The sequence below is a fragment of the Bufo bufo genome, chromosome 1 (assembly GCF_905171765.1).
Source record: "Bufo bufo chromosome 1, aBufBuf1.1, whole genome shotgun sequence".
Lineage (NCBI taxonomy): Eukaryota > Metazoa > Chordata > Amphibia > Anura > Bufonidae > Bufo > Bufo bufo.
The window spans coordinates 641,478,988-641,505,943 of record NC_053389.1 but is presented as its reverse complement, the minus strand read 5'-3'; the positions used below and the strand labels follow the sequence as shown (position 1 = coordinate 641,505,943).

At 42.3% G+C, this 26,956-nt stretch overlaps 1 protein-coding gene across 1 annotated transcript in view; it reads left to right on the top strand.

Annotated features, from left to right (window-relative positions):
- Positions 1–2,630: 2,630 nt before the first annotated feature.
- The window catches only part of LOC120986379 (G2/mitotic-specific cyclin-B2-like), a 40,125-nt gene continuing 15,799 nt past the window's right edge, over positions 2,631–26,956 (top strand). The window contains exons 1-6 of the mRNA XM_040414920.1: positions 2,631–3,062; positions 7,710–7,838; positions 12,955–13,053; positions 16,524–16,688; positions 21,529–21,687; positions 21,796–22,032. Of these exons, the coding sequence (XP_040270854.1) occupies positions 2,631–3,062; positions 7,710–7,838; positions 12,955–13,053; positions 16,524–16,688; positions 21,529–21,687; positions 21,796–22,032 (1,221 nt within the window). The remainder of the gene's footprint in view (positions 3,063–7,709; positions 7,839–12,954; positions 13,054–16,523; positions 16,689–21,528; positions 21,688–21,795; positions 22,033–26,956) is intronic.

Genomic DNA, 26,956 nt, shown 5'->3' with positions numbered 1-26,956 from the left:
CCTAAGCTGAGCCCTAGATAGTGAACAGGGCGGTGGGAACACTAGTCCGCACCACTAGCTCTAAAGGAAAACACCAAGGGAAAGACAGACAATACAAACTCAACATATAATCCCAGGTGGGCGACAACAGGAGACAACAAGAAGCCCAACAGGGATCCGGAGGGTAGCACTCTGGAACGACAACCAGGATTCACAACTCCAGTGGTCAGTATAGATGTCCAGGCAGGAAGCTCTATAACTGGCAACTAGAGAAGTGTGAGGGGAGAATATAAGGAGGTTGGGAGTGGCAGACAAGAAACAGCTGAGGAGGAGAAGCTACGGATCCCTGATTGAGACAAAAAGGATAGCAAGGCAAACACAGAAAACAATCACTAAGAAACAACGTGATCTTTAGATATAGAGCGCGCAGCCACCCGCTGTGACCTCCTGACCCCGGGTATAACTGAGTCAGACGTGGCTCTAGATACCCTCGTGACAATTATATCCCTTCTCCAGAAATCTATCCTGGATAAGCAAACTTTGTTCTTGGAACGTCGCAGCATCAGTGCAATTGCGGTGAATTCTCCCGATCTGGCCCCTCGGGATGTTTTTTTAACCATGGGCCATAGTGGCAGCTGGTCAGATCGATATAACCATTAACATCTGTTTTCTTAAAGGTCTTAGTCTTAAGCTGCCCATCTTCCACGAAAATTATAAGATCGAGAAAATTCACCTCTTTGTCACTGTTGCTGCTCGTGAACTTAATGTTCCAATCATTAATATTTAGCTGTGCGATTAGTTCTTCTAGACCTCCTTTTTTTTTTCTCCTTCCCATATAAGGAAACAGTTGTCTATAAATCTTCGCCATATTTTTTGTTTACCAAGCTCTGTCTTTTTTCCTAAAAGGGGGGTGATCCTCTCCGTTTCCCATGCCGACATAAACAAGTTGGCGAAACTCGAGGCAAATTCACCCCATCGCTGTCCCGACTTTCTGGAGGTAGTAGTTCTCCTTGAACCAGAAATAAATTATGTGTTAAACAAAAATCTACACATTCCACAATGAAATCTCCTTGTTTTTTTGTCATCTCCGGATCCACTGCTAGTGTTTCCTGAATGGCCCTAATCCCCAAATCCTTTGGTATAATAGTGTACAATGAAGTTACATCTACTGTACCAAGCCATATATTTTCTCCGCAAGTACCTATGTTTTTATTAGATCCAATACACATCCCGTGTCCTTTTAGATATGAAGGAGCCTTTATGACATACTTCTGCAAGAAATAATCTATATAATTCCGTTAGTCAACTAGTCAGTGAATTAATCCCGGACACAATAGGTCTCCCCGGGGGATTGGTCATATTATTACCCCAATTGAGAATCTTTGGGATGTGCTGGAGAAGGCTTTGCACAGCAGTCAGACTCTACCATCATTAATGCAAGATCTTGGGGAAAAATTTCTGCAACACTGGATTGAAATAAATCTTGTGACATTGCAGAAGCTTATCGAAACAATGCCACAGCGAATGCGTGCCGTAATCAAAAATAAAGGCGGTCAAACAAAATATTAGAGTGTGTGATTTATATTTTTTTTTTGGACAGGCAGTGTATGTTTCAAGGAAAGGGATTCTTCTCCTCGGTTAAGGTGGGACCCGGAAGTGCGGCATGTACTGCTTCGGTTGTGAAGTCCTCTAGCCTGTTGGAAGACATCAGGTCCATGGTTAGGGAGGAGGTTCATCTGCCCTGGCCTCCCAAAAATTTTGATGCTTCCCCTTAGACCGGGAATTTCTGGAGATCTTATTAGTGTGGGCAGTGATTCCGATTCAGTAAATCTTGATCATTCAGATCCTGAGATCTTGGATATGACCCAGGAGTCTGAAGATAACAATACAGGATTTTTCTTGGGAGGAAAGGCATAGATCTGTATTTCCAAAGCCGGATAATGTACAGAAGTTAATTAAAGCCGAATGGGATAACCTGAAAAGAGTTCCTTCACCCCCCCGTGGCAATAATTGACGAAGCAGATTGCACAGACTAGGAGTCCATCCTTAGAGTCGATGCACCTGTGGTCTCAAAACACATGGTTCTTCCCTTTTGAGGATGCCGCACTGTTGAAAGACCCTATGGACAGGAAGGCCTTCTTAAGAAAACGTGGGAAGCCACGGCAGTGCTCTTAAAACCGGGTGTAGGTGCGACATGTGTGGCTTGTACCCTAAAGGTCTGGTTGGAGTCAGTTAGAGCTCCATTTAATTAATAAAAGCCTGAGGAGCAAATCTTGGATAGCCTTCTTCTACTAAAGATGGCCACTAGCTTCCTAGCAGACACCTCAGCGGAGTCCGTAAGATTATCTGCCCATACAGCGGTCCCTATCTAATACACTTAAAAGAGTCCTTTGAAGGCCTGGTCGGGGGACATGACATCCAAAAATAAGCTGATTTATCTTACGTTCCATGGCCAATATGTCTTTGGTCCCGATTTTGATAGGATCCTGGAAAACGCCACCGACCAAAAAAGGGTTTCCCGAGGACAGATCTAAAAGTAAGAGGCGTTTATTTTGGAATGGACCACCGTATCAAGATTCCAAAACAGATAAATGGAAATCAGGATGGTGTAGCTATTTAGGATGGTGTAGCTTCTAGTTGTAGCAGAAAATATGGATCTTCATTCACATTTTCAGGTGGTCCTTTCTCATCTCCAGGATCTTGGCTGGATAGTCAATTGGAGAAGTCCAACCTCCATCCAGCCAGTCAGAGTATTTTTGGGCATCCTTCTAGAATTCCGTCCTCCAGAAATCTTTCCTACCTTCCCAGAAGGTCCAGGATCTGAAGATTGGAATCCAGCAATTCCTGGGAAATCCTGTTTGCTCTGTCAGAAAAGGCATGAAAATGCCGGGTCATCTCTCGTCCTGCATTCCTGCGGTTGCCCGGACCCAATACCACATGAGACCCCTGCAGGATCTTATTCTCAGGAAATGGTACAGGTCACAGCTAACCATGGACCAGAGGATATCTCTAACCAGGGAAATAAAAATATCTTTGCAATGGTGGCTGACGAGAATCTACAGATGGGGGGTCTTCTGGAATTAGTAAGATGTTTTTTCTTTGACAACGGACGCCATCTCCTGGGGCTGGGGCGCCCTTACAGCCGGATGTTCCTTCCAGGGGACTTGATCCGAACCTCTGAGGGGGGCAATATGGGAGGGTCTAAAAGCACCTCAGACCCAGTCAAGAAACCGTTATGTATTTGCCCACTCGGACAACTCCACAGGATGGCTTTCATTCGTCATCAGGGGCGGAACAAGGCACTGTCATCTTCAGAATCTCTCAAGACAGATATTCTCGTGGGCAGAGAAGAATTTAAAATCTCTTGCAGCGGTGCACCTAAAGGGCTCCCTCCAATCTAAGGGCAGATTTTCTCAGTCTGCAGAGACTAGATCCAGGCGAATGGTCTTTCTCAGACCTCCTCTCGGAGGATCCAGGTTCAGTGGGGCAGTCTGAGTCTCGATCTGTTCCCCTCAAAGAAAAACCACAAGGTTTCCTCATTACTTCTCCCTCAACTCAAGGATCCCTGCGTGGCGGTAGATGCCTTCACTCAGTATTGGGTGTCGTCTATGCCTTTCCGCCAATTCCGATTCCGAAGGTCCTGCAGAAATTCCAGACTGAGAAATGCACCCTAATCCTGGTGGTTCCCTTTTTGCCCAGAAGGGGCTGGTTTGGTCTTCTGAGATCCCTCAGCCAGGAGGATCCAATCCTGTTTACCCCGGTTGAGGACCTCCTAACGCGGGACCCATTCAACCATCCAAACCCCAGCTTCTCAAACTATCATCATGGCTACTGAACAGTCCATCCTCTTAGGTCTAGGCCTATCTCAGAGGGTGGGTGGTAACCTAATGCTCAGCAGGTAGTCCAATACCTCTAGGGCATATCTTAAGGTGTGGAAAAAGTTCGCCTCTTGGGTGGGGACAGGTTTAACCAGTCCAGTCCCAATATCCCTCTCATTCTGATTTCCTTCAGGATGGGTTGGATATGGGTCTCTCCCCGACACCCTAAGGGTACAGGTAACTGCCCTGGGTGCCCTCTACAACACTAGTCTTTATGATGTCCCGTGGGTTTCTAGGTTTTTAAAAGCTGCGGATAGGCTAAAGCCTAGAATTAAGAATATGGTAGCTCCGTGGAACCGTTCTTTTAGGCTTGTCAGATTCCCTGTTTGAGCCTATAGATTCTCTATCAGGTGGCTTACTCTTAAGGCCTCTTTCACACGGGCGTTGCGGAAAAATGTGCGGGTGCGTTGCGGGAACACCCGCGATTTTTCCGCGCGAGTGCAAAACATTGTAATGCGTTTTGCACTCGCGTGAGAAAAAATCGTGCGTGTTTGGTACCCAAACCCGACTTCTTCACAGAAGTTCGGGCTTGGGATCGGTGTTCTGTAAATAGTATTATTTTCCCTTATAACATGGTTATAAGGGAAAATAATAGCATTCTGAATACAGAATGCAAAGTAAAATAGCACTGGAGGGGTTAAAAAAAAATAAAAAATTATTTAACTTGCCTTAATCCACTTGCTCGCGTAGCCCGGCATCTCCTTGTGTCTCCTTTGTTGAAAGACCTGTGGTGAGCATTAATTATAGTTCAAGGACCTATGATGACGTCACTCCGGTCATCACATGGTACGTCACATGATCTTTTACCATGGTGAATCACCATGGTAAAAGATCATGTGACGTACCATGTGATGACCGGAGTGACGTCATCCCAGGTCCTTGAACTATAGTTAATGCTCACCACAGGTCCTATACAGTAAAAGAGACAGACGGAGATGCCGGCTACGCGAGCAAGTGGATTAAGGTGAGTTAAATGATTTTTTTATTTTTTTTTAACCCCTCCAGCGCTGTTTTACTATGCATTCTGTATCAGAATGCTATTATTTTCCCTTTATAACCATGTTATAAGGGAAAATAATAATGATCGGGTCTCCATCCCGATCGTCTCCTAGCAACCGTGCGTGAAAATCGCACCGCATCCGCACTTGCTTGCGGATGCTTGCGATTTTCACGCAACCCCATTCATTTCTATGGGGCCTGCGTTACGTGAAAAACGCACAAAGAGGAGCATGCTGCGATTTTCACGCAACGCAAAAGTGATGCGTGAAAATCACCGCTCGTGTGCACAGCCCCATAGAAATGAATGGGTCGGTATTCAGTGCGGGTGCAATGCGTTCACCTCCCGCATCGCATCCGCGCGGAATACTCGCTCGTGTGAAAGGGGCCTAAGACTGTTTTCCTGGTATCAATATCCTCTGCTAGGAGAGTTTGTGAGCTTCAGGCCCTATCGATCCAGGAGCCCTTCCTTGGGTCCTAGAGGATAAGCTAATATTTAAGCTGGACCCCAATTTCCTCCCAAAGGTAGTATCCACCTTTCACGGGTCCCAAGATATTTTTATTCCCTCATTCTGTGCCAACCCCAGGAATGAGCAGAAGGCAAAATTCCATAACTTAGATGTAAGAAGGGCAGTTCTTCGCTATATAGATGCTACCAGAGGATGGAGGATAGACAAAAATCTATTTGTGCAGTTTTTTTGGCCCTAATAGAGGCAGGAAAGCAGCTAAGAGCTCCATAGCCTGTTGGATAAGGAGTGCTATTATAGAAGCATATAGAGCCTCTGGTAAAGAGCCTCCTCCTTCTCTCAGAGCCCATTCATAAGTGCAGTGTCTACCTCCTGGGCTAAAAGGGCCTCTGCCTCCTTAGAGCAGATTTGCAGGACGGTCACTTGGAAGAGGGCTCATACTTTTACTAAACATTTTACAGGTGAAACTCGAAAAATTAGAATATCGTGCAAAGTTCATTTATTTCAGTAATGCAACTTAAAAGGTGAAACTAATATATGAGAGACTCATTACATGCAAAGCCAGATATTTCAAGCCTTTATTTGTTAAAAATTTGGATGATTGTGGCTTATAGCTTATGAAACCCCAAAGTCACAATCTCGGTACCCTTTGCTCAGGGGGTATGGATTAATTGGCTGACTAGAGTTTTGAGCCTAGAATATCGAACCTTTCACAATATTCTAATTTTAAGTTGCATTAATGCAAATCCTTTAAGTTGTATTACTGAAATAAATGGACGTTTCCACGATATTCTAATCTTTCGAGTTTCACCTTAGGCTTGATGTATTTGCCAATGAGGAGGATATAGCCTTTTGGTCGCAAGGTCCTGAGTGCAGTAGTCCCTCCCTGAGTTTGTTTCACTTTGTTAGATCTCTGAATGTGCTGTCATGGAGACGACTGGGAAATAAGTATTACACTCACCGGTAATCCGGTTTCCTGGAAGTCCTCCATGACAGCACATATTTCTCGCCCTTTCTATTCTAGAATCTTTTTGGTTCTACCCTTTATCCTAGTTTCCGTTAAAATACACTGGCGATGAGGGGAAGGGGTGGGGTTTTTAACCTCAGTTTTTTCCTGTCCTATCAGAGGAAGTCTATCTCTGATGTGCTGTCATGGAGACTTCCAGGAAACCGATTACCGATGTCATGCTCTCTCTAGCGCTCTTGCGCGCACTCTCTAGCGCTCTCTCTTGCGCACGCTCTCTCTAGCGCTCTTGCGCGCGCGCGCGCGCGTGTGTGTGTGTGTGCGCGTGTGTGTGTGTGTATATGTGTATATATGTGTGTGTGTGTGTATATATATATATATATATATATATATATATATATAATTTACAGTAAAGGGAGTTGTATGGGGAGGCAGGTATTTTCCTCAGTGTGTGCTGCAGGACTGATTAGCTGCCAGGTGGGGTCAAACACCGGACTGGACTCATGTGCCGGTCCTGGTTTTGGCAACACCTAGCTGCCTTTTGAAAGACAGCTGGGTTCAGCAGAAAGGATCTCTGTATTGGGATCTGAGGCTTGTGCTGGGCTTGGAGGTCTGAGACCAGTATGAGGGGAAACAGTCCGTCTAAAGTCTGTTCATGGACTCTTTGAGGCAGAACTGCCAGCTGGTGTAAACTAACACCAAAAACCAAAAGGTGACTTTTTGTTTATGAACTTGCCAAGAGTGTGAATAAACACTGAACTGGTTGGTGCCTCTATACTGCGTCTGCTTATCCTGTCTACCAGAGCGAATATTATCATTATTTTTATTTTTTTCGACACAGCCCTGTATGTGAGGTATACCACTACCATCAGAGGCTCTGTTTAATACATGTGTCATAATTAGCGTTGAGTGAACTTGTGTTTTTCAAGTTCGGGTTATCTAAGAGTCCTGCTACCACGGACGGAATTCTATGATGGAATGCACTATGGCTAGCATAGACTTCTATTATGACGGAATGCAATACGTAATGTCTCTTATAGGCTTCCGTCTTGCATGCCATCATAGAATTTCCGTTATGGTCCGTGGTAGCGGAATCCATAAAGGGATTCGCTGATAACCCAAACCTGTACATCGGACTTGAAAACACAAGTTCTCTCAACATTAGTCATGATGTATATGTTAAATGGAGGCTATGTGAACATAGACCTAGTACAACTCATGCCCTTAGCTGCAAACCATGCTTCATTTCCTGAAGTTTTTTAAGTGCCAGCAGAAGTGGTGGGTGAGCTTGACAAATATGATGTCTGCCTGAATGCTGTTCTTTTCAATGCAGAAAACTGACACGATACCATTGATAGTCGCCAATGGGTCATCCTGTCCATTACATACTTCTCTATAGCTATGAGTGTATCTTTCTTATTTCAGCTCTGGGAAATGGACAATGCTTTTGCAGGTGGATTGAACCCGATGAAAAACAGACTATGCAGCCAAAGACCGCCTCTTGAAGAAATCCGCAATATGGCAATGATTCCAGCAAACAAGGCAGCTTTTGTGGTACTTATATATATATTTCTTTATCCTTTTTCTGTTCTACCTTTTTTGTGGTTACTGTATTTTTCAGAGTATAGCACAAACTGAAGCATAAGATGCACCAATAAGTGGAAGCATAAATTGGAGTAAAATATTGTTTCCTACAGGGTAATTATTAATCAATACATAGTAGTGTTTGAAAGTCCGAATACCCCATCACAGAGCCCTTTCATTATCAGGCACAGACTTGTAGTAAACCCTCCCCTAAGCTCACCACCCAAAAGTGTGGAGAAGTTACTGGAGTTGTACCCTGTCAACACATAAAAAGAGGAGAGCATCTCATCCTGCTTCTGTTCTAAGCACTAGGAATGTCCAGAAGGTCCTTACAGAACAGTAATAGGATGTACAATTATGTATAAAATGGTAAAACACTGGGGAAAAACTGCCACTGAAAACTAGGGAATATTGTGGACAGTAAACTTAAAGAGGTTATCCCATGACTAATGTAAAAAATGAAAATCAGACATCATATAGTACATGACAATCTTTCTAACAAAGCTAGAACTAGACCTGTACCTTACATGGATCCAGAGATCTCCACATTCATTGCTCTGCTAGATTTAGGCCTCTTTCACACTTGCGTTGTCCGGATCCGTCGTGTACTTCATTTGCCGGAAGTGCCCGCCGGATCCGTAACACCGCAAGTGAACTGAAAGCATTTGAAGACGGATCCGTCTTCAAAATGCGTTCAGTGTTACTATGGCACCCAGGACGCTATTAAAGTCCTGGCTGCCATAGTAGGAGCGGGGGAGCGGTATACTTCGGACAAAGAAATAAGAAAAAGAACAAAGAGCAGGTGGCGCTATACAGATACATTTTATTAAATAACTCAATGGCTATACAAAATCTTTAATTACATGTAATAACAAGAGCATTCAGATCCAGGTGCTGGTTTGAAAACTGTAGAATATTTTTCATGGGACAACCCCTTTAAAGCAACCCTCCAGTTTAAGGGAAAAAAAACGTTCACATGAACAGGGGATGAATAGAACATTAACATGGTGGCCTTTTTAGCTGCAGATCCATCAATTCCCAGGCTCCTATTGCAGCTGAAAAAGGTGGCGTTCTGTTTCCCAGTTTTATTTATTTATATTTTTTTTTTCCCCCCCCCCCCCCCCTTGAACCAGAGAGAGAGTCGTTTTAACTTAAGTGACCAATGCCAATTAGCTGCTGCCAAGGCAAATAAAATAATGGGTTGCATCAAGAGGCATAGATGTATGTGACAAGAATATAGAATACAGAATATTCAGCAAATTTTTTTGCACCTGTGTACAAGAAGGACATGACTGACTTATGCCTCTTGCACACGACCGTATGGCTTTTTCAGTATTTTGCTATGAAATGGATGACGTCCGTGTGCATTCCGTTTTTTGCGGAACGAAACAGCTGGCCCCTGATAGAACAGTACTATCCTTGTCCATTATGCGGACAATAATAGGACATATTCTATCTTTGAACGGAAATGGAAGGCATACGGAATACCTGCTGTGGCGGGGACCCGATGCGACACAAGGCAGCCCGATGCCGTGCAGAGGCTGCTCAATGCCTTGCACGGCATCAGGAACTGCCTTCTACGGGAGCCTCAGGCTGGGTCTCCTAGGCAACCTGTTAGTGTATGACTCAGTGTCATACACTAACAGGCAATGCATTACAATACAGATGTATTGTAATGCATTGCAGAGGGGATCAGACCCCCAAAAGTTAAAAAAAAAAGGGGTTTTTAATAAAATTAATAAAGTAATAAAATTAATAAAGTAAAAAAGAAAAAAAAAACGCCCCTTTCCCCTTATTTTATAAAAAACAGAAGAAAAAAACCCACACATATTGGGTATCGCCGCGTCCGTAATGACCGGCTCTATAAATATATCACATGATCCACCCTGTCCGATAAACACCATAAAAAATTAAATAAAAACAGTGTAAAAAAAAAAAGCCATTTTTGTCACCTTACATCACAAAAAGTGCAACACCAAGCGATCAAAAAGGCGTATGCCCCCCAAAATGGTATCAATAAAACCGTCACCTCATCCCGCAAAAAATTAGCCCCTACCTAAGACAATCGCCCAAAAAATAAAAAAAATTATAGCTCTAACATGGAGACACTAAAACATAATTTTTTCTTTTTCTTTTTCAAAACTGCTATTATTGTGCTAAAGTGAAATACATTAAAAAAAATATACATATTAGGTATCACCACGTCCGTAACAAACAGCTCTATAAAAATATCACATGACCTAACCACTCAGGTGGACACTATAAAAAAAAAGTGTAAAAAAAAAAGCCATTTTTGGCACATTACATCACAAAAATCACAACAGCAAGTGATCAAAAAGGCGTAAGCCCCCCAATATACCACGTACCAATCAGACCGTCGCCTCATCCTGCAAAAAATTAGACCCTATCTGAGAGAATCGGTCAAAAAATAAAAAAGCTATGGCTCTCAGACTGAAACACTAAAATATCATTATTTCGGTTTCAAAAATGCTATTATTGTGTAAAACTTAAATAAATAAGAAAAAGTAGACATATTAGGTATTTCCACGTACGTAACGATCTGCTCTATAAAAAAGTCACATGACCTAATCCCTCAGGTAAATGCTGTAAAAATAAAAATTGTGCCAAAACATCAATTTTTTTTTTTTGTTACCTTGCCTCACAAAAAACTTAATATAAAGCAATAAAAAATCATATGTACCCCAAAATAGTACCAATAAAACTGGCACATTATCCCGTAGTTTCCAAAATGTGGTCACTTTTTGAGTTTCAACATCAGGGGGGCTTCAAATAGGACATGGTGTCAAAAAACGAGTCCAGCAAAATCTGGAAATTGTATCTCTATTTTACATTAGTTTTTGTGGAACACCTAAAGGGTTAACAAAGTTTGTAAAATCTGTTTTGAATACCTTTAGGGGTGTAGTTATTAGAATGGGGTCATTTTTGGGTGGTTTCTATTATGTAAGCCTCACAAAGTGACTTCAGACCTGAACTGGTCCTTGAAAAGTGGGTTTTTGCTTCTAAACTTCTAAGGCCCCTTTCACACGAGCGTGACGGATTAGGTCCGGATGCGTTCAGGGTGCGTTCAGTGAAACTCGCACTATTTTGCAAGCAAGTTCACTCAGTTTTGTCTGCGATTGCGTTCAGTTTTTTCCGCGCGGATGCAATGTGTTTTGATGCGTTTTTCACGCGCGTGATAAAAAACTGAATGTTTACAAACAACAACTCTTAGCAACCATCAGTGAAAAACGCATCGCACCCGCACTTGCTTGCGGATGCAATGCGTTTTTCACGCAGCCCCATTAATTTCTATGGGGCAAGGGCTGCGTGAAAAACGCAGAATATAGAACATGCTGCGATTTTCACGCAACGCAGAACTGATGTGTGAAAAACAACGCTCATGTACACAGACCCATTGAAATGAATGGGTCAGGATTCAGTGCGGGTGCTATGCGTTCACGTCACGCATTGCACCCGCGCGGAAAACTCGCTCGTGTGAAAGGGACCTAAGCCTTGTAACATCCCCAAAAAATACAATTTCATTTCCAAAATGATCAAAACATGAAGTAGACATATGGGAAATGTAAAGTAATAACTATTTTTGTAGGTATTACTATGTATTATAGAAGTAGAGAATTGAAACTTGGAAATTTGCAAATTTTAAATAAATTTTGGCAAATTTGGTATTTTTATTTTTATAAATAAAAATTAATTTTTTTGACTCCATTTTACCAGTGTCATAAAGTACAATATATGATGAAAAAACAATCTCAGAATGGCCTGGATAAGTCAAAGCGTTTTAAAGTTATCACCACATAAAGTGACACATGTCAGATTTGCAAAAAAAATGGCCTGGGCAGGAAGGTGAAAACAGGCCCGGGTTCAAGGGGTTAAACTGAAAAAATCGGGGAGATCTACAAATAATATACAAAAACATGAATAGAGAGTACAGAGATCTTGTTCATGAACTTTTTAAACATAGGCCTATAATCATGATGATGACATCAAGAGGACAAAGGTTTCACCCTGAACATAGACTGAGATCCTTATTATAAGGGTATGACTACACCGCATGGCCGTACTGTGGTTGGAACACCGCTGCCTTGTGGCCAAGTACAATGCGGCCGCACAATCCGCAGCAAGATCATATGAACCAAACAGATTATTCTGTGTTCATTGTGAATGTTTGTGTGGCTTTGCGGGTTACTGCACGGTGATTAGCGATGAATACTGAATGAAAATCTTGCGGTACTTGACCACAAGGTGGCCGTGTCCAACCACAACACAGCTGTTCCGGGTGGCCATATGCAAAGATCAGTGAGACAATGCATCTCTTTGCCGCAGGATGTTGTGATTGCTGATTCACTGAACATGTTCAAGACTGGTGTGGATGCCTTTCTTGGATGTAAAATACTGCAGGTTATGGGTACTAGATTTTTGGAGATGGGACGTTAATCCAGTGATTTATTCTAATTGTCATTTTGTAGTCGAAGGTCTTTTTTTTCTTAATATGGGGGCAATAGGCACATGCCTCATACATATTTCTTTTTTTTTTTTTTGCCTTCTTCTAGATTAACATTGTATTGTAGAACTATAGGTTGGACTTGATGGACCTTTACCAACTATTTAACCATACATGCCATAAGTTTTTTTTTGGACATTCCCTGGACCTGGACCAAGAGAGGTGGGTTTATCCAAAACCTGCCCAAGGGTGGTAGTTCCTGTCCAGTTAGGGAGCATTCCCGCGACAAAATATGGTTTTTCAAATCTTGGCAAGTGTGCAAATATCTGTTATTTGTTTACTAAACAATAAGATTTTAGTTACTAAATTTGGTGTGTAGGATCTGACAGTTCAGTGAGCGGATAACAGATTTTGTACACAGCAGCGTACATTCTGCAGCCACACAACTGTTCTGCCAGGACCTTAAATGCACAAGGTGCTCAGTCGTCTTCTTCGTGCATTCAGACTATTGGATGCTCCAGCAAACTTCTGTATGTATTTTTAGAAGTGTAAGTGAGCACAGACATTTGTACATACAGCACAGTACTGTAGGTCACAGGAAATATTTTCTTTTTTCCAATGTAGAACTGTAAGATGTCCAAACCTGTTAAAACCATGAAGCAAGAAACCACTGAAAGAAAAGTGGTAGATAAAGTAACGTGGACAGCTGAGACAAGGCTTCAGGTACTTTTTATTTTTATAGTTACTTTTATTTATTAACTCATTATTCAGTTAATATTACTGGAGTCTATATTTGTGACTGTGAAGAAACCAGTAAAATATACTGGCTTTCTAAATACAGAAGTCCACGTTTCTTAACATGGTAAGGCTATAGTAAGTAGTGTATATGATATGTGCAGCATCGAGACAGGCGGCAAGGGGTCCTTTCTTATGTCTTTGTCGTGACGCCAGTTGCATTGAAGCAACAAGAGCACAGGGCCCCCTTTTAGTGATATGGTGGTACCCAGTGAAGGAATGCCAGAGTGGTGTAGGGTGGCCTACATGTCCCTCAATGGTGTTGCACGTGTCACGGTGCTCCTACCTGGATACGCTGGACCCCAGGCGTTGTCGTCTGAAACAGAGCAAAGGGGGTAGTTGGTAAAGGGTATGAAGAAATAACTTGAGTCCAGACCTTGTGCTGAAGTTTATAACAGCTTTACTTGCTCCAAACGGTTCACAGACTTTATCTTGGTCACTAGCAGGCTTGGGCATAAAATCTGGCAGGCAAACACACTCTGGTCTGCTACATCTGTTATTCCTCGGCTCTCCCGTGCTAACAGTATACAATAGGATTCTTTTCCTTTCCGCTGTACTTTCTGTAGGCTGGTCTGTCTCTAGTTGTATCCAGGGAACACTTTATCCTCCTGACTTCTGAGGGTTCAGGCTTTTGCCTCAATCTCCAGCAGAGCTGTAGGGGCTCTGGTTGGCTTTGGCAGGGCTCGTCTAGCAGGGATGAGCTTCTGCTGCACACCCTCCCTTGGCAGGGGGTAAAACTAGACCTTCCCCTAGCAGGTGGTACTCTCAACTGACTACTTACTAGCTAAACTCCTCCCTCCTGCAGCAAGTGGGGAAACTCCTACCACACCACAGAGGGGATTAGAATGGAAAGGAAGGTTCCACTCTATATACCCGTAGCTCTGCCATTTATCCTGCCATCTGCTGGTGAACCAGGCTTATTACACTTAAACATAACAGTTACATAACAAGATAATGAATACACATTTTGCAAGACTTACATAGGATGACCCGTGGTTAACCATAGGAGATAGTGGCGGGGTGCAGAAGTGGTAATGCACCTCTGGGGAATTACATATGTACATGCTAGGACACAGCTCTGCCCTCGGCTGCTGATGTCTACCCAGTCAATCAAGGGAGGGGGAGTGTGCAGAACACAGTGGGTGTTACAAAAGCAGTGCTCCAAGAATTCAGCCCCAACCCCTGGTGCTCAAACATGCTCATTTGCATATGAATTAAAACAGATATCCCTGCAGCTTTTTAATACACAGACAAAACAAAAGTATCATTTTAATTCGCATGATCAACCCTACTAGGCAGTATGCTTGCTTCAATAGTGTTGATCATGCGGACAGAGTCTCTTTAAGACTGGATAAGGAGACATTAGTACACATACTAAAAGGATAATGGAGAATGCAGCTGTTTTGTGTAATGCCTATAGATTTTGAATGGAATGACAGCATGCATATGTATAGATTCCTGCAAGCCCCATTGAAATGAGTGGGGCAGACACAGAAATTTCAGCCATAAATCTGCCATGTGTGAATATGCTGTATTTTTATGCACTTTCACGTTTTTTGCAGTAAAAATTCCAGCTGTATGAAGTTATTTGGGGAAAAATGTAAAATAAAAGCTTTTTTGGGGGGTAGTTTCCCTTTTGTTAATTAGGTGGCATCTATTTTATTTTTTTGTCTGTCTTACTACTTTTTAAAAAAATGCAGCAGGGTTTCCTATATAAAAACGTATGTCATGCCAAAAAAAGACATAAAAATATGTGTTCTCAAATATGCTATTTGGCCTAAACGCTACAAAAAAAAAACACTGTACAATTCAAGCATTTTGATGCATTTTTGTAGGGAACAAAATACACACAAAAAATCTGTGTGGCAGCACTGTAAGGCCCCTTTCACACGGGCGTTGTGGGAAAATGTGCGGGTGCGTTGCGGGAACACCAGCGATTTTTTCCGCGCGAGTGCAAAACATTGCAATGCGTTTTGCACTCGGCGTGAGAAAAATCACGCATGTTTGGTACCCAAACCCGAAGTTCGGGCTTGGGATCGGTGTTCTGTAGATTGTATATATTTCCCTTATAACATGTTATAAGGGAAAATAATAGCATTCTGAATACAGAATACATAGTAAAATAGCGCTGGAGGGGTTAAAAAAAAATAATAATTTAACTCCCCTTAATCACTTGATGGCGCAGCCCGGCATCTCCTTCTGTAGTCTTTCTTCAGGACCTGGGTAAAGGACCTTGTGGTGACGTCACTCCGGTCATCACATGATCCATCACATGATCTTTTACCATGGTGATGATCATGTGATGTCACTCTAGTCGTCACATGGTCCGTCACCACAGGTCCTTTACCCAGGTCCTGAAGAAAGAATACAGAAGGAGATGCCGCGCTGCGCTATTCAATGTGGACTAAGGTGAGTTAAATTATTATTATTTTTTTAACCCCTCCAGCGCTATTTTACTTTGCATTCTGTATTCAGATGCTATTATTTTTCCTTATAACCATGTTATAAGGGGAAATAATAATGATTGAGTCTCCATCCCGATAGTTTCCTAGCAACCGTGCGTGAAAATCGCACCGCATCCGCACTTGCTTGCGATTTTCCCGCAACCCCATTCACTTCTATGGGACCTGCGTTGCGTGAAAAACACTGAATATAGAGCATGCTGCGATTTTCACGCAATGCACAAGTGATGCGTGAAAATCACCGCTCATGTGAACAGCCCCATAGAAATGAATAGGTCGGTATTCAGTGCGGGTGCAATGCATTCAACTCCTGCATCGTATCCGCGCGGAATACTCGCCCGTGTGAAAGGGGCCTAATGCATCATGCAGACGTCTGTGTCAGTTTTGGATCAGTGGTAACACGGACCGTGTTCAATCTGTGTTTTTCTCCAGTGACCGATCCGTGTTGGTTCCGTGGGTCCATTTTATTTTTTTTTGCTGTCCGTGCTGCATCCGTGTTTCACTAACACTGAACAGCTGAAAAATAATTTTTTAAGAATCTCCTGTTAATGATCCGTGAAACACGGATGGCATCCGTGGTTTTCACGGACCCATAGACTATAATGGGCGTGATGGATCCGTGAACACTGACATAATAGAGCATGCATCCATGGTAAAAAAACAGACCATGCTGAAACACTAATGTGTTAATACACACATTAAAATGAATAGGGACGTGTGCTGTCCGTGTTGAACACATACAGCACACGTCTGTGAAACACTGACGTCTGCATGAGGCTTAATGGAGAGAAACTAGAATGGATGAGTTTTGTATTTACGTGGACAAATGCCAGTAGCTATTCCAACATGAATATTTATACTACACCGTTGGCCCCTTCATATATTTGTGCTGATTTGCTTTTCTATAATACAAATGTGCCTAACATTCTCTTACAGGTCCCAATAAACTCAGATATAACCATGAAGGATGAAGATGACCTCTGCCAAGCATTTTCTGAGATACTTAATAATGTGGAAGATATTGATGTTGAAGACTCTCACAATCCACAGATGTGCAGCGACTATGTGAAAGACATCTATGCCTACCTAAAGGAGTTAGAGGTATGTAATGTGAAATTATGTGCTCAGAGCCAATTGAGACAAGCCGTAGATGCATCAGTATCCCCTCTGCCTCCAATTTACTGCTCTATGCCTCATTCACATGGTCAGTGTTTGGTCAGTGATTTCCATTAGTGATTGTGAGCCACAACCAGGTGTGGGTCTACATAAACAGGTGCATATCTTTCCATTATACCTTTTCTCTGTAAAGCCTCCACTCCTGGTTTTGGCTCACAATCACCGATAGAAATCACGGATCAAACACGGACGTGTGAATTATGGCTTACACTGGATGAATTTTGTAGTAACTATTAATGTCCAGAGTTTCAAACAGCAGAGACCCGCGGCTAATGACTGCGTCCGGCAATAATGCCGATCGCGGTCATTAAAGCCTTTAGATGCCGTGATTAAGTGAAATCACGGCATCTAAAGGGTGAAAAACCTGAAAACTCGTGCTTCCGGGCTTCTTAACGGCATCCTCTGCGGCTAATGAGAATGCCATTAATAGTTTTCAATGCACTGAAAAGACCTAGAGCATTGAAGCTGCAATTCTTATTTTGGCCAGCAGGTGGCAGGCCAACATAAGAAATGAGCAATTCTAAACAATTAATAGATGTAAAAAATCCATGATTGTTCAGAATAAAATAAAAAATATTGGATTTTGTAGGCTTACCGTAAATACAAGCTTCAAAATAAACTGTTTAAAAAATATATAAAGAATATAAAAGTTTAAATCCTTCCCTGCATAACGGAACAGATCCGTTTACATCCCATAGACTTCTATTATGACGGAATGAATAACTGCATGCCTCTAAAGGCATTCCGTTATGCATTCAATCATAGAATTGTGTCTGGTCTGTGGTAATGGAATCCATAACGCAATTCACCTTTTACCAACAAACTAAGTGTGAACGAATTTCAAAATATGAAATTCGCTCATCTCTAGATATAACTATAAAAAAGTTATGGGGGTCAGAATATGGTGATGTGAAAACCATAATTTTTTTTAATTTATTTTTACACTATTTATACATAAAAACTATTAGCCTATTGTGATAAAGTTCATTATTTTCTGTAATGTACTGATAAACATTAGACTTTCATATATTTTAGATTCATTACACACAACTGAAGTAGTTCAAGCCTTTTCTTGTTTTAATATTGATGATTTTGGCATACAGCTCATGAAAACCCAAAATTCCCATCTCAAAAAATTAGCATATTTCATCCGACCAATAAAAGAAAAGTGTTTTTAATACAAAAAAAGTCAACCTTCAAATAATTAAGGTCAGTTATGCACTCAATACTTGGTCTGGAATCCTTTTGCAGAAATGACTGCTTCAATGCGGCGTGGCATGGAGGCAATCAGCCTGTGGCACTGCTGAGGTGTTATGGAGGCCCAGGATGCTTTGATAGCGGCCTTAAGCTCATCCAGAGTGTTGGGTCTTGCGTCTCTCAACTTTCTCTTCCCAATATCCCACAGATTCTCTATGGGGTTTAGGTCAGGAGAGTTGGCAGGCCAATTGAGCACAGTAATACCATGGTCAGTAAACCATTCACCAGTGGTTTTGGCACTGTGAGCAGGTGCCAGGTCGTGCTGAAAAATGAAATCTTCATCTCCATAAAGCTTTTCAGCAGATGGAAGCATGAAGTGCTCCAAAATCTCCTGATAGCTAGCTGCATTGACCCTGCCCTTGATAAAACACAGTGGACCAACACCAGCAGCTGACATGGCACCCAGACCATCACTGACTGTGGGTACTTGACCACACTGGACTTCAGGCATTTTGGCATTTCCCTCTCCCCAGTCTTCCTCCAGACTCTGGCACCTTGATTTCCGAATGACATGCAAAATTTGCTTTCATCTGAAAAAAGTACTTTGGACCACTGAGCAACAGTCCAGTGCTGCTTCTCTGTAGCCCAGGTCAGGCGCTTCTGCCGCTGTTTCTGGTTCAAAAGTGGCTTGACCTGGGGAATGCGGCACCTGTAGCCCATTTCCTGCACACGCCTGTACACGGTGGCTCTGGATGTTTCTACTCCAGACTCAGTCCACTGCTTCCGCAGGTCCCCAAGGTCTGGAATCGGTCCTTCTCCACAATCTTCCTCAGGGTCCGGTCACCGCTTCTCGTTGTGCAGCGTTTTCTGCCACACTTTTTCCTTCCCACAGACTTCCCACTGAGGTGCCTTGATACAGCACTCTAGGAACAGCCTATTCATTCAGAAATTTCTTTGTGTCTTACCCTCTTGCTTGAGGGTGTCAATGATGGCCTTCTGGACAGCAGTCGGGTCGGCAGTCTTACCCATGATTGCGGTTTTGAGTAATGAACCAGGCTGGGAGTTTTTAAAAGCCTCAGGAATCTTTTGCAGGTGTTTAGAGTTAATTAGTTGATTCAGATGATTAGGTTAATAGCTCGTTTAGAGAACCTTTTCGTGATATGCTAATTTTTTGAGATAGGAATTTTGGGTTTTCATGAGCTGTATGCCAAAATCATCAATATTAAAACAAGAAAAGGCTTGAACTACTTCAGTTGTGTGTAATGAATCTAAAATATATGAAAGTATAATGTTTATCAGTACATTACAGAAAATAATGAACTTTATCACAATATGCTAATTTTTTTAGAAGGACCTGTATATGGTATCATTGTAATTGTACTGACCAAGAGAATGAAGGGTACAGGTTAGTTTTACTGCAAATGGAATGCCATGGGAACAAAAACCATAAAACATATTCCCCCCCCCCCCCCCCCCCCAACTACATTGTATGCCCTATTAAATGGTAGCATTAGAAAGTACAACTTGTCCTGCAAAATACATGTGAACGGAAAAATATAAAAAGTTATGGCTCAAGCAAGAAAAATGAAAACTCAAAAACCTCCAGTATCCTAAGGGTTAAAGCATTGTATCCTGTTTACAATCTTGTTTAAACCATTGGCAAGCCTTCGGTGCCATCAGCATGCTGCTCCAGTCCATAATATGGCTACTGATGGAGGGGCATTTGACAAACCATGGCTTAAGACTCTGGCAGAGCAGACCATGCATAGATTTACTTTGTGCACACAAATGTCTCCCTTTACTTCCCGCTGGGTATGGACATGGTCATGTGCGCTACTGCAGCCAATGAATGGCTTCAGCTGTGACCTGTGTCCCCAAGCAGCAAGCGACCCAGCAGTGATATGCTGCTTGGGGACACAATCATTGACCTCGGTGGTGCACATGATGATGTCCATATCCAGCTGGAAGTAAACAAGCTGGGAAATGGAAGTTGGAGGAGCATGAATCTTTCATTAGGTGATCCACACTAGGGACCGTAAGTAAATGGTAAATAATTCAGGGAAAATCCCTTTAAGATGCACACTGGAGCCTAGAGTCCTCTGTTTCTGAGCTCTCCATACATGCACACAATTGAGATTTTCCATCCAGATATTACAGGTAGAAAATCTGTAGAGTATTAGTGTCGGCAATGTGGACGGTATCCAGCTCACCTGCTGCCTCTATCCCTTAGAATGACTTCCCTGGTGCACAGAAACTTTGGTAAGACCGTAGACTTGCAGGAATGAAGAGATGAATCCAGCATCGAAGTTAGGCCGAGTGCACACGAACGTGTGTGACCCGTGCCCGTGCTGCTGCCCGCAAATAGCGGGCCGCAATGCACGATCGCCGGCCGTAGGTCCGCGATCCGCCCGTTCCGCTAAAAGATAGGACTTGTTCTAACTTTTTGCGGAACGGAAGTACGGGACGTAACCCCACGGAAGCACTCCGTAGTGCTTCCGAGGGGTCCCGTCCCGTGCGGCCGTTCCGCGATTCCGGATTTGCTGACCCATTGAAGTGACTGGGTCCGCATCCGTGATGCGGAATGCACACGGAACTGTGGCCGTGTATTGCGGGCCGCAATACGGCCACGGGTCACACAGGTTCGTCTGAACTAGGCCTTAAACAACGTTGTAGGTTCCTTTTCATTACATAGCTTTTTTGCTTTGTTTTTAACATTGGAAATCACTGTTCAGACCATGCGGTTTTTCAGGAACATATTCTTTCCGTTTTGTTTGCGGGAAGTTGGTTTTTGTGTATTGTTGTTTTTGATTTAGACTCAAGAGCCTGAATAGTATGTATTTTTAAGTGCACAAATTGGTTTTATACATCTATTTTTACATACACCAATGTTTGGCTTAGACTTTCCCAATGGCTTTTTTTGATTGGGGTTTGCCACAATTTACTACCTTCAATCACCACCTGGAAATGGGAGGAGTGGTTGTGACTTGCCTCTACAAGTACTGCCATTTGGGAATTTCTGGTCAGTCATGATTAAGAACACGTTTGTTCGAAACGCATAGACTATTATTTGGAACACGGAGGTGATGCTGTCACTGTATGGATCTGTGCTATTTTGAATAAAGGAACCTACAAAGTTGTTTAACTTCGATGCTGGATCCATCTCTTCATTCCTATTAGTGTCAGCAACTCTCATCCACATACTGCATTGAAAAAAAATCTATATGGAAATGGACCTGCAATGTGGATTATTAATTTGCAACATGTCAATTTATGTTGTAGATTTTCTAAATATAGGGTGTAATCTGCGGCAAGTCTGCAACAAAATGTGCAATACAGGCAGATGAACTCTGATGCAAACCTGGAACAATTTTATTTGCCAGTCACTTTACTTCCTGTGTGAACATGCCTTAATAGGCCAAAATCGTGGCTTATCGATAGATCAGGATGTAATATGAAGACATTAGCAGCATGAACTACAGTATATGATAAGTCACAAGCTCCTTCAGATTTTGTATCCATTTTTTTTTAACTATTCCCAGAATGAAATGTATTTATTTTTTTAATTCAGGTCAAGCAGTCTGTTCGTCCAAATTTTCTGGAAGGAATGCAAGTGACTGATCGTATGAGAGCCATCCTTATAGACTGGTTAATGCAAGTTCACTCCAAATTCCAACTACTCCAAGAGACGCTCTACATGGCTGTTGCAATTATGGACCGCTTCCTACAAGTAGGACTGTTAATATACTGTCCTGTTGGTTGTAATAGGTGTAAGAAAAATTCTTTATATGTATTTCTGTCCAACCTACAAATTCCTACTGTTTGCAACTACCTCTAGGTTTATCCTGTCCAACGGAATAAGCTCCAACTGGTGGGAGTTTCATCACTCTTTCTGGCATCAAAATATGAAGAAATGTATTATCCAGAGATTGCAGACTTTGTGTATATAACCGATAAAACCTATTCCAAAGCTGAGATTCGAGAAATGGAGAGAACGATACTTGATAAGTTGAGTTTTGACCTGGGAAGACCATTACCACTTCACTTTCTTCGAAGAGCCTCAAGGTGTTGCCATGTATGTTTCCTATATGACTGTTTGTTCTAAACTTTTAAAACGTAACCATATCAGGTCCGTGACAATTTTGGAAATTACTAGGGTCAATTATCAAGTTGGTGTAAAGTAGAACTGACTTAGTTGCCCATAGCAACCAATTAGATTCCACCTTTTATTTTTGACAGCTCCTTTGGAAAATGAAAGGTGGAATCTGATTGGTGGCTATGGGCAATTAACCACTTCCTGACCGCCCATTGACTATAAACATCCTGGGTGGTCAGGTTTATTTCTGAATGCACGTTCTGGAACGTCCTTTCAGAGATGGCAGCTGCAAGCTAATTGTGAATATGCCGAGCGGGGGCCTGCTGTCAGTGACAGCAGGGCACCCCAGAGAGAAGGCAGGGACCATTCCTGGGTGTCCCTGCCTTCTAGATCTCTGTATACATAGCGCTCAATGAGCGCTGTGTATACAGCTGAGAAAGCGATCTGCCGCTTCCTGTCCCCGCCCGGTGATTATGTGATCGCCGGGGCCGGGTGAGTGCAGGAGCTGTCGGGTCTTCCACAGACCTCAATCAGCCCTGCACTGAGACTGTATAGCGCTGTATTATGCTGTACAGCCTCTCTGGGGGGTGTATTTTGCCTGTAACTGGGGGTACTATGTCAGCCCCAGTTACAGGAGAAATCAATAGCGAAAATAAAAAATAAATAAATGTCCCCCAGAGGTCTTGTATGACCTTATGGGGGACACAAAGTGTAAAATAAAAAATGTTTTGAAAAAATAAATAATAAATGTTAATAAATCGAAAAAAAGACATATTTGGTATCACCACGACCGGCTCTATAATATCATATGATGTACCCAATCAGATTTTTTTGTGAGTTCACCTCCCCAAAAACATAATGTTAATCAATCAAAAAGTCTTATGTACCCAAAAATGGTAGCAATAAAAACTTCTCCTGATCCCGTAAAAAATGAGCCCCCACGCAAGACCATGGCCAGAAAAAAAATATATGGCTCTATGAAAATGGCAACACAAAAACATGATTTTTTTTTTTGTTCTAAAAAATGTTTTTATTGTGGAAAAACGTAAAAATTAAAAAAAACTAGACATATTTGGTAATGTTGCGTGCGTAATTACCATATCTATAAGAATATTACATGATCTAACCCATCAAGTGAATGGTGTAAAATAAAAATAGAAAAATAACACCATACAGCTTTTTTTGTGACTTCACCTCCCAAAAATTTGATAAAAAGCAACCAGAAAGCCAAATGTACCCCCAAATGGTGCCAATAAAAACTACAGCTTGTCCCACACAAAATAAGCCCTCACGCAGCTCTTTCAACAAAAAAATAAACTATGCTCTTAAAAACTATGACAGAAAATCCAGATGCCGCTCCTTCCCTTCTGAGCCCTGGCGTATTCCCAAATAACAGTTTCCGACCATAATTGGGGTGTTACTGTATTTAGAAGAAAGTGGGTAGCAAATTGGGGTGGGGGTAATTCTCCTGTTATCTTTTGTGAAAAGAAAGCTTGGGCCTAAAGCACCATATTCTTGTTTAAATTACATTTATTTAATATTTTTTTCATTTTTCACACCTAAGTATTAAAAATTCTATGAAACACTTGAGTGAAGTGCTTGCTACACCCCTTTGTTGGGTGGTGTAGTTTACAAAATGTGGCAACTTTTTGGGGCTTTTCACTGTGGGGTTACCTCAGGGCCTCTTCAAATGCAACATGGGGCCCAAAGACCATTCCAGCAAAATATGCCTTCCAAAAACCGTATATGGCGCTCCTTGCCTTCTTTGCCCTGTCGTGTTCCCAAACAGCGGTATATGACCACATATGGGTACTAAATATTGAGGTTTGTTTTGTTGTTAACCCTTGATGTGTTCCAGGAAAAAATTAATTTAAATGGAAAATCTGCCAAAAGTGACGTTTTGAAATTTCACCTCCTATTTTGCTTTAATTCCTGTGAAAAACCGAAAGGGTTAATAACAACAACTTCTTTTGAATAGTTTGAGGGGTGTCGTTTCTAAAATGGGGTCATTTATGGGTTGGTTCTATTATGTAAGCCCCACAAAGTGACTTCAGAACTGAACTGGTCCTTAAAGTTTCAAAAATGTAAAAGTAAAAATTTCAAAAATTGCTTCTAAAATTCTAAACCTTCTAGCGTCCTAAAAAAATAAAATTACATAACTAAAATGATGCCAACATAAAGTAGACATATGGGGAATGTTGATCAATAAATATTTTATGAGGCATCACTATGTCTTAAAAGCAGAGTCAAATTTAGAAAACAGTGAATTTTTCCACATTTCCGTTACCTTTTATTTATATAAAAAAATCTAAAAAAGTTAAAGCATATTGACTCAAATTTATCATTAACATGAAGTACAATCTCTGAATGACTTGGATAAGTAAAAGCATTCCAAAGTTATTACCACATAAAGTGACACGTCAGGCCTGGTCAGGAAGGGGGTAAATGACCCAGTGTGGAAGTGGTTAAGCAAGTTCTACTTTACACCAGTTTTGATAAATGACATCATACATTCTTAAAAAAAATTTTTTTTTGTTCTTTCCTCCATAAGCAGTATATCTGAGTACATAGGACGCCCCCTTTCTCTATTTAGTCTCTCAGATCAGATGCTGTAGTTGCTATTTACTGATCCTGGCCACAGGAGGCAGGTGTCAGCTGTGTAAGGCCCCCTGCACACTAACGTGTGCATCCCGTGGTCGTGGCGCGGGCCGCAATGCACGAACACAGTCCGTGGGGCAGCCGCAGCAGATCGCGGACCCATTCACATGGGACATGTTCTATCTTTTTGCGGAACGGAAGTATGGGACGAAACCCCACAGAAGCACTCCGTAGGGTTCCGTTCCGCACCATTCCGCATCTCCGGATTTGCGAACCCATTCAATTGCACTGAGGCTGTATAGCGCTGTATTATGCTGTACAGCCTCTCTGGGGGGTGTATTTTGCCTGTAACTGGGGGTACTATGTCAGCCCCAGTTACAGGAGAACTCAATGGCGAAAATAAAAAATAATAAATGAAGTTTCACATTTAAACTCCCCCACCCCACCCCAAATCCGTTATTTAAAAAATGTTAATAAATCGAAAAAAAAATACATATTTGGTATCACCACGTCCGCAACGACCGGCTCTATAATAATATCATATGATCTATGATTGAGTGGGTCCGCATCCATGATGCGGAACGGCACCCGTGTATTGCGGATCTGCAATACGGCAACGGGAAGCACACGTTCGTGTGCAGGAGGGGGCCTAAGGGAGAGTTCACATCACCGTTATTTTTCCGTTCTTCTGATCTGTCAGAAGAACAGAAAAAAGAAATAAAAACGGGATCCCGTGCATCAGTTATGCACATTTGGCATCTGTTTGATCGATTATTTTTTTAGCCTGAACAAAAAGCAGCAATGCATGCAGTATATAGCCCCCCATCCCCCCCCTGTTTTTTCTGTTCTGCAGATGAAACTCTCCCTAAGGCCTCTTTCACACGGGCGTTGCGGGAAAATGTGCGGGTGCGTTGCGGGAACACACACGATTTTTCCGCGCGAGTGTAAAACATTGTAATGCGTTTTGCACTCGCGTGAGAAAAATCGGCAAGTTTGGTACCCAAACCCGAACTTCTTCACAGAAGTTCGGGCTTGGGATCGGTGTTGTGTAGATTGCTATTATTTTCCCTTATAACCATGTTATAAGGGAAAATAATAGCATTCTGAATACAGAATGCATAGTAAAATAGGGCTGGAGGGGTTAAAAAAAATAATAATAATTTAACTCACCTTAGTCCACTTGATCGCGCTGCCGGCATCTCCTTCTGTCTCCTTCTTTGCTGATTGTAGGAACAGGACCTGTGGTGACGTCATTCCGGTCGTCACATGGTCCATCACATGATCCATCACCATGGTAAAAGATCATGTGATGACCGGAGTGACGTCACCACAGGTCCTGTTCCTACAATCAGCAAAGAAGGAGACAGAAGGAGATGCGCGATCAAGTGGACTAAGGTGAGTTAAATAATTTTTTATTTTTTTTTAACCCCTCCAGCCCTATTTTACTATGCATTCTGTATTCAGAATGCAATTATTTTCCCTTATAACCATGTTATAAGGGGAAATAATAATGATCGGGTCTCCATCCCGATCGTCTCCTAGCAACCGTGCGTGAAAATCGTACTGGGTATATATCCCAGTTTTTTTCGGCACAAATTGAACAGTAATATTGACACGTTTAGATTAGTAAATGTTCTCCATGATATAAAAAAATATAAAAAATCATGTTTATGGGCTACTTTCTCAAACATGATTTAGGCTAGAGTTACATTGCAATATATGCCCCATGACTTTGAGACTTGTTTTCGTGTGACATGTTGCTGTGTAGCCGTAGCCTAAATCATGTTGAGAAGTCCTCTGTAAACCTGCTTGGTTTTGTCTTTTGGACTATGAAGAGATTTGTACGACTTGTCTGCAACTTGCTGTTGGGTGACTATCTTAGAGTACATGCAGTGACCAGGTTTAGGGTGGTCCCAATGCTACACTGAGTCCCCCGGACACTGTTGAGGTGTCACCACGTGTTGCTGCTCTCCGGAAGGGATGGTAAGGCGTGGTGCACCCCCATGGGTAATAAGTCCAGAGAGTCAGGGTCTGCAATAAACCAGGGTGCTTCTTTACTGGAGGAATTCAGGTACAAAACAATACAGGCGAGGCATTGGGCTGGCTTCTCCAATCTCCTCCCTGGCAGAAGAAGAGTTTGAAGCTGAGGAAAGGCCTGAGCTAGCTGTTCCTCTTTCTCTTCAGAAGGCTGGTACCCTGGTCCAAGGCTAGTGATCCATGGTCTGTGGCAGCATATCCCCGTCTCAGCGTCTTCTTCTTCTGGTCACTCAGTAGTCTGGCAGTCTCCTCTTCCAAGCACTGTTCC